Raw genomic sequence first — 8,714 nt, 5'->3', positions numbered from 1 at the left:
AGGTGGTGTTTGTGCTCTTGTTAACACTGTTTTTGAGTTTCAAGGGAAAATATATACATATAACAGGAATTGATTTGTAAAAAAATAAAAGGAAACAGATTATGATAACTATAAATTAAAGGATTTTTTTTTGGGGGGGAATGCAAAACTGAAGATTAAATACTGGGCCTAATTAATGCATGCTAGGCAAGCACAGTACCATTGAGATTCATCCCCAGCCCTTTTTTATTGGGATTTGAGACAGGGTCTCCCTAAGCTACACAGGATGGCCTAGAACTTTCAATCCTCCTGTCTCAGACTCCCGAGTAACTGGGATTACAGGAGTGCACCACTGTGCCTGGTGAGGTGTTTAAATACAATTAAAGTTTAAGAAATATTTAAGTTCCTCATCTATTCATCTTAAGTGATACATATATTTTTTAATTTTCCTATATATCACTCTTCAAATAACTTAGGTAATTCATCTAAAATATGTTTTGCTGGCTTTTGAAACAACAAAATCATAAGTGTTTATATATATATAAACAGGAATCTAACAAATTTTTTTGTTAGGGGAATCCATATTCATCCAAAGAGAAAATACCACAGAACAAAAATATAGCTGATTTGGAAATTTTTATTAAGTTTATATCCAACTAATAGTTTATGGCTAAGGTGTTGCTTCCATTCTAAAAGAAGAAACTCAAAGGGGACATTATAACCTTTCTGGTATTATAGTCATGCATTGGTATCTGTGGGAGATTGGGTAGGATGCCTACAGGTACCAAAATCTTCAGAGGCTCAATCCCTTACATAAAATAATGTAGTATTTGCATATAACCTACACATATCTTCCTGTGTATTTTTAAATCACCTCTAGAGTACTTGTAACACCGAATAAAATGTAAATCCCGGGTCAGTAGTTTCTAAACTATATTGTTTACGGAAACTAACATTAAAATCATCTGTATACATTCAGTACAGTCACAATTTTTTTCTAAAATATTTTCAATTGGCAGTTGGTTGAAACTACAACACGGAACCCACAGACACGAAGGGCACTGTATATGCTTTTCTAACACAGTAGCCAATCATTTACTTATTAATCAGTCATTTAGCAAACAACTGTTGAACTCTCAACTATGCACAAGCACTGTTCATCAGTGTTACTCATTTTTGTTTTCAGAGCTAAAGCCTTGTCAGTTGCATGGTGTGCAAGAGTGAGAAGGAAGCTTTTTCTACCTCTTATGTTTCCTGTTTTCTGCAGAGTGACTCCAATCCCAAACTGATAAGCGATGCAGTTGATAAAAATGTGTTTTTGGAAAAACCATAAGTACTTATTAAAAAGGAAACAGGATCCAGACACACAAACTGTGGCAACTATTCTCAGGAGAGAGCAAATGAAAATTACAGTTTTGCCGGGATGGTCACCTCAACACATTCCAAATGTTTATGAAAGAAAGTCTGGAGTCTCTTCCATGCATCCAGCTGGGCCATGGCATGAGCCCTGGGCTCCCCTCCATAAACGATAGGACCACCTGCCAACATATGCAGGGCAGCCCTGCACAGGGGCCAGTAAGGGGGCTCAATGTAGTGCCCTGCTTCTGGGTAACAGATGATCTGGGGCTTCTCCTTCCCATGGGCCTGCAAGCGTTTAGAGGCCTCATTAGCATAGAACTCGCTCTTCCAGTTGTGGTCATCCTGACCCACAAGGAACAGGAAGGTGGTGTCAGACCTCTCCAGGGGAATAAAGCTCTTCTGGTCTTCCAAAGGACTTTTCAGGGCTTCCACAACATCCATGATGCCATCTTTGGTCATTTTGAATCGCTCTCTCATGATACCCACAGGGGGCAGCGTCTCGTCCTTGTAGTGTATGCTTGCCCCAACAACGGCCACAGAGCCATTGATTATGACTGCAGCCGTGATGCCCTTCAGGAAAGAGGATATGGCAAGGCCAAGTTCTCCCCCTTTGGAATTCCCAAGCAGCCCAATCCCTGGACCCTTTACCTGAAAATGGGACAGAAGAATAAGGAGAATGAGACTGTGAACAGTGTGGTAGGGTGAGCAGTGCCCACCTAGAAGTTAGGTGGACATGAGCCTGCACCTGGGCTCTATCAATATCATAGCTTTGGAAACACTATTCAGCCTCTGTTAAGCTCAGTTTCCTTAACAGTAAAATAAGGCTCAACCCTATACCACAAAATCCATGTGAAGTTCAAATGAGAAACCACGTGTAGAGCTCTGAGCATGATGCTTATCAATAAGAAGCTTTCAAATCCCAAAACTGCTTGCTATGTAGTGTGTGGTGCCTTTATACTTCAGTGGGCCCTGCACTCATGGAAGTTCGTGGTAGTCCAAAGAAATTTAAGGGGAACCTAAGTAACATTCCATTTGTAAGTAAGGCTTTAGGATGCCCATGAAAGTACTGGGGAAGAAAAGGCCTGGGCTTCAAAGAAAAAAATTTTTCCTGAAATTAACAATCATTTCTTTATTTTAAAATATTTTTAGATAAAAATGGACACAATACCTTTATTTTGTTTATTTAGTTATTTTTATGTGGTGCTGAGGATTGAACCCAGTGCCTTGTACATGCTAGGCAGTGCCTCAACCCCACAACCCCAGCCCAATAGTTATTTCTTTAGAGAATATTGGAATCAATTACCTAGCAGACAAATAGTATATGTATGTGTATGAAATCATAATCAAGTATGTATGAAAAACCCAAAGTATCAGTCTACGTACATTGATCTGACACTAATCATAATTAATTTTGTTCTGTATGTATTTTGTTTCTAACACATAAATGGTAGCAGGTAACAAAATGTTTCAAAAATCACTAGAATTATCTCCTGACAATTGACAACACTACCACCACCACTAATAATACTAATAGTCAGCATTTAAATCTTTGTTAATTGAGGCTCTTCCTGAGCTCTATCTAGTCCCATCCACTCCACTTTATAAAAATATACATATATTTATTTTTTAGTTTTAGGTTGGCACAATGTCTTTATTTTATTTTTATGTGGTGCTGAGGATTGAACCCAGTGCCTCATGCATGCTAGGCGAGCACTCTACCACTGAGCCACAACCCCAGCCCCACTGTTTTCTTTTTTAATCAGTGCCCCATTAGTGTCCTCGTTAGCACTTGGAATTTTAAGTTTCCTTGTTTCTTAGCTCTCTCCCCTGTTCCCACATTATATTCTAAGCTCATGTGGACGTGAACCTGATCTTCCTCACTCTGTACCCACTGTGCCCAGATCCTTTGCCATGGGAATGAGTACCTGCCCATTTCAAGGGCTCCACCAGTGTGATCATTTAACTCTTTGTAACATACCTGGAGGTTGGACACAGATTCACAGAAAACAGTGACACTTCTGAGGTGACCAACCCTCCTGGTGAGCCTGATGCTATCCTGGTCTTAGCACTCATGGTCTGTGTCCCAGGAAACCCACTGTACTGGGCATACTGGGATGCTAAGTCCCCTTACCTGGAATTCATACCTGAGGTTTCCCTATTTATTCTATGCCCTGTGGGGTTGTCCTAGCTCAGAAATTTACTTTTCTTAGGCTGGGGTTGTAGCTCAGTGGTAGAGTACTTGCCTAGCACTAGGTTTGATCCTTAGCACCACATAAAATAAATAAATAAAAGAAAGGTATTGTGTCCATCTACAACTCAAAAAAAAAAAAAAAAGAAAGAAAGAAAAAGAAAAAAGAAATTTACTTTTCTCTGTAAATTTGTAAGAAGCTGAATATTTAATTTTGTCATAGAGTAAATCTTTCAGGTCACAGGGTTGAAAATCTGACCCTGTCTGGGGCAAGTATTTAGGAATCAATAAACTAAATATCAGTCAACCTGGGGGTGATGAAGTAGATAGTTCACGGCTTCTTCAAAGTACTCCAGGTGAAAGATGTCTCCGCTCTGGGGAAGGTCATCATAGTTATAATAAGCCAGAGCCATCACAGCGAAACCCTTGCCAGCCAGCAGACTAGCTCGGTACTCCAGAAGGCCACCTCCAAGTCCAAACAGGTCGATGATCCCAGGAAAAGGCCCAGGTCCTTGGAAAGAAACAGAGCATAGATCTAGTCCTCAAACAACTTGGAATCAGACTCTCATTAATTTGGTGTGAGGAGGGGGGCAGGCTGGGGGTGCTGAGCACCCAAAGCCTCCTTTCCTGTTTCCCTGGCTCTACCTTGTACTGCAAAAGGCAAGCATGAGACCCAACCTCCCTTGTGACCCGGTCTCATTCCCATGAGTGACAGAGTTAACACAGGTTAGTATTCACTCAGGTCAGCAGTGTTGTCATTGAGTCCACAGGAGCCACAAGCATCCAGCTTCAGTGATGTCCTGTCGTAGTTTGTTTGGGTGGTAGAATCTCCCTTAGATTCTCTCAGTTTTCTGATCCTGATCCCCAGTATTCCTTTCAATTTTGTTCTTAATCAATGGCTTTACAATAAATTCCTTTCCTATTTAGGTAACCCAAAGTTTGTTTTTGATGCTTGTGATTCTAAATTTGAATTGATTTGAATTTCCAGGAATTGTGATGACTAAGCTGGTTGAGGTGGCACACATCTGTAATCCCAGCGACTCGACAGACTGGTGCAAGAAGATCAGAAGTCTGAGCTCAGCCTCAGCAGCTTAGCAAGACCCTGGCTAAAAATAAAAAATAAAAATAGCTGTAGCTGTGGCTCAGGAGCACCCCTATATTCAATTCTCAATACAAATTAAAAAAAAAAAAAAGAGTTGTGACGTCAGAAGGTACCATTGGTCATCTTGGAAACATCTGGAAAAGAACTGTTATAGTTAAAGCTTCATCCCTGGGTTTCAGAAACTGACTTCCAGACCACTCACAAATAATCGAATCAAGCCTTTATTGAAGCACGGGTGGCAAATGACCAGAACATAAAGCTGTTCCCCTTATCAGCCCCAATAAATTGCAAGGGCGCTCCTTATAAGCCTGAAAACTGCAAAAGGGATGTTTGGGGGTCTAGCCAATGCAAGCAAGCCAAGTTACAGAGCGGGACAGTGCAGTCAGGCTGAGGGACACTTAGCCAATCATAATTAGCCCAGTCACCCCAGTTTCAGAAACAAAGCCCCATTACCCTAGTTAGAAACAATGCCCCATTAGGTAGTTTCATGTTCTTAAAAGTTTCTGTAGCAAAAGGAAAAGAACATCTTGTCCTGGTCATGACCCTTCTACTTGGCTTGGTTGTTTTCCAAAATGGAGTTACTAAACAAAATGGAGTCACTTTTGCTTTTACTATCACAGAACTCCAAATCTCAGGCAGTGCTTACACATTCTAGGTCTACGCTTATGATTTTCATGATTGCCATCAAAAACTGAGTCCACATTTCTTCTATACCTGCTGTCACAAATTTCCAGATCTTTATTTTTGTAGTAAGATTATAACTAACAAAGACTCAGATTATTATTGTCTTTCTTTCCAAACTGAGGGTGGGGAATCTCTGCACCATGCATAACATGTTAATAATCATAGCACAATTTATCTGTTTCCTTTTTTGATGATCATTAAAGTTGTTGCAATTTATTATTACTTGCACTGCAGTGACACAAATCCTCTAAACTCCAGCTGCATTTAGCTAGGACTATGTTCAATTTTCATGCCTAGGTTATTTATATAATATATAGATTTCAATTTTTACTAAAAGTTGCCAAGCTGATTTTTAAAGTTGTGTTACTGCACAGTCTCACCAGAAATATGGACTGTTCTTGTTTTACTACATCTTCACCAACACTTGACCATCATTTAAAAATGTTTGCCTTATTGAAAGGTATGAGATGGTATTCCACAGTACTTTAAAAAGGATATTTCTGTTGAGAATTTTCTCATGTGCTTATTGACATTCTTTTCCTGTTTATGTTTTAAATTCAATTTTATATCCTTGGCCTATTTTTCTACAAAGCTTATGTTTTACTCTACTGGTTTGTAGAAGTTTTTTTTTTACTATATTCTGGATTCTGATCCCTTATTATATGTATTGTAACATCTTCTGTCACATAATTATCTCTCTATCTTCTTGTTTGTCTCACCGAGGTTTTTCAGTTTCCTTTATTATTGGTCCTTTCTGAGTCTATGTAAGAAACCCTTCCTGTATAGGGTTATAGGATACCCACATTTTTTTTTCTCTATAACTTTTACATTTGTTTTTCTCATATAGATCTTTGATCCATCTGGAATTCATTTTTGTGTATGATGTGAGGTACAGATCTAAATAAATCTCAATAATACTGCCATTTCCCAATAATTTATGCTACTATATCATACTCCATATTTTCATATATGTATTATCAATTTAAGAAATATCTATTCTATCCTTTAACTTATTAGTCCATTCTTATATCACCACATCTTAATCACTAGAGTGTAACAATTAGACTTAATTCCTGAGTAGGCAAGTGTTATTCATTATCCTTCTGAACTGGTTAAGTTCCACCAAGTTCCCCAGTGATGCTGCTGGGCTGCTGCTGTTGCACTCTGCTTGAATAACCACAGGAGAGCAGCCTATCACAATACCTGAATATGCTCACAAACCACAGTGGGGGAGCGTGTCTTTTAACTATTGAAATTCTATTTCATCAGGGCTTGGACAAAGTCTGATATTCCCCCTTTTCTAAGTAACTTCCAATAATGCTCCTGCTGTCGACTCTGGGACCAGGACATTAACCCAGCCATAATCTGAAAGATCTGCAGTTTCCCAGTGACCACTGACTTGTAAGGGCCGCTAGGAGACTTTGGTTGGAGAAAGGGAGAAAGTCCAGGCACTGCACCAATGAAGCAGCACAGGCAGAGGGTAACAGTAACAGAGGTTGCTCACCTGGAGGTAGGAAGAGCGTGGCCCGCACCCGGCCCTCGCGCACCGGCACCCGCCGCACACCGGGCGGCATGAAGTGGCGCTCGTGCAGCGCGCGGGCCATCAGCGGCCCAGCGTCAGGCTCGTGGCCGTCCAGCACCTCCAGCTCCACCACGAAGGGCGTCTGCACGTCCCGCTTCACCAGGCGCCAAAACGGCTTATCAGGCTCCATGGCCCAGATCAGCCCCATGGGCTCCAGGCCCGCGAAGCTGCCGCCCAGCGCGGGCGCGCGCGCCAGGTCCAGCTCGCCCCAGGCGTCCGCGCGGTAGCGCGCGTGGGCCTGGAAGAGCGCGCCCTTCTCGTCGCGCAGGGACGCGCGCAGCGTGACCGGCTGCTCAGGGGCCAGGCCTTGCACGGCAATGTGCAGCGGATCGTCCCAGCAGCAGCGGCCCGCGGGCTCCAGGATCAGTGTCGCAGCCATCCTCACCCTGGAGAAAGGGAAGGACGGCTGGGAGGACTCCTGACCCCCGCCTGGCCTCTCTAGGCGTCGCGGAAAGGAAGTCGCCACTGAATCCTTCGCATATTCTATTGGTTGCGATCCGCTGTGCGAGGACCCCTAGTGTTTGTAGGGTACAGGAGTTGCCCTGGATGGCGATAAGTAATGCTAAGAGTAATGATTAATCCTGCTTTCCAACGTGGTGAGGTCGAAATACGGGTAGAAGGACTGATTGGAAGGCATACAATTCCAAACTTCTCCATTTTGAATACAAGCAACAATAAATGTTGGCGAGGATGTGGGGGAAAAGGTAAACTCTTAACATTGCTAGTGGGACTGCAAATTTGGTGCAATCATTATGGAAAGCAGTATGGAGATTCCTCAGAAAACTTGGAATAGAACCACCAAATGAGTCCTCAGTTTATACCTAAAGGACTTAAAATCAGCATACTGCAGTCTCCAACATTTGAATGGGAGGATTTAAGTCTTTGGGGAATTTAGGAAAGTCAATTTCTTTTATATTTTAGGAAAAGAAGATCATTTTAGCAGTTCTTTTTCTCCAATTCGCCATAATTAGGGTTATGGAAGTCCCCATCCTCATCAAGCACAGAAACAGAGCATCTGACTCTTGTAATGTCACATATAAGAAAGTGTCCTCCTTGTAAGTTCCTCTCTTCCTAAATTAAGACTGATCAATTCCTGCCTTTATCCTAGAATTCATTATCCTAAAATGGGATAATTAAATACTTCCCCTGCTTTGTTAGTGTTCAGCATTTTCCCTTAACAGTTGAATTGTTGCTAAATGTTCGAAAGTGTAATTCAAGACCAGTCCCATCCACCGTTTTTTAGATTTGTCTGCAGCTGGGTTCCCTTGACTGATGCCTCTGACCCTTGCCATGAGTCACTCCTTCATTTACTCCTTCATGCACACCTTCATATGCCTCCTAGGGAAGACCTCCAGTTTCAGCTCCCCCCCCCCCCCCCCCCCCCCCCGTCATCAGTGAAAGGGACTTCTTTTATCTTCTTACAAGGAAATCGCAAAGTAGAAAGAATCAGTGAGAGATTCTCCAAAAAATAAGGATATTTATTTGGAATCGAATGGCATTAGAATGAGAATCCTCATGCCATAGTAAACTATGAGTGTATTCCAAGATGTAGAGGCAAGTGGAACTTTTTAAAGAAAAAATGAGAAGGATTTCATAAGAGATTTTGAAACAATAATCTTTGGCCAGTAGGACTAATAACAAGGATTGAGTCTTTCTACTGTTGCACAGACAACAGGTGGGCTCAGTTGTTCCAGAATTATAGTTTGGTGTATGTTGCATTGGCCTTTGTGCAAGGTTATATATCATAACCTTGCACAAAGGCCAAGAATTTTAATAGGTATGAAGTTGAAAAGGGACAAAAGAAAACAAAACCAAGAACA

At 41.6% G+C, this 8,714-nt stretch overlaps 1 protein-coding gene across 3 annotated transcripts; it reads right to left on the bottom strand.

Moving 5' to 3' along the window:
* Positions 1–614: 614 nt before the first annotated feature.
* LOC308646506 (acyl-coenzyme A thioesterase 1-like) lies at positions 615–7,300 on the bottom strand. Of its 3 annotated transcripts, XM_081289503.1 has the most exons (3): positions 6,817–7,300; positions 3,835–4,037; positions 615–1,986 (listed from the first exon to the last, which is right to left on the bottom strand). In XM_081289503.1, the coding sequence occupies exons 1-3, from the start codon at positions 7,271–7,273 to the stop codon at positions 1,387–1,389; spliced, it is 1,260 nt and encodes a 419-aa protein (XP_081145629.1). In that variant the 5' UTR covers positions 7,274–7,300; the 3' UTR covers positions 615–1,386. The 3 variants fall into 3 exon arrangements, with proteins under 3 accessions (XP_081145629.1, XP_081145630.1, XP_081145631.1); XM_081289504.1 differs by lacking the exon at positions 3,835–4,037 and having other exon boundaries at positions 1,565–1,986; XM_081289505.1 differs by lacking the exons at positions 615–1,986; positions 3,835–4,037 and adding an exon at positions 4,176–4,632.
* Positions 7,301–8,714: the final 1,414 nt, after the last annotated feature.

Source organism: Spermophilus citellus (genome assembly GCF_964194105.1).
Source record: "Spermophilus citellus genome assembly, chromosome: 4".
NCBI classification, from domain to species: domain Eukaryota; kingdom Metazoa; phylum Chordata; class Mammalia; order Rodentia; family Sciuridae; genus Spermophilus; species Spermophilus citellus.
Note: the sequence above shows the minus strand (reverse complement) of the source record. Positions and strands in the feature narration are given on the sequence as shown.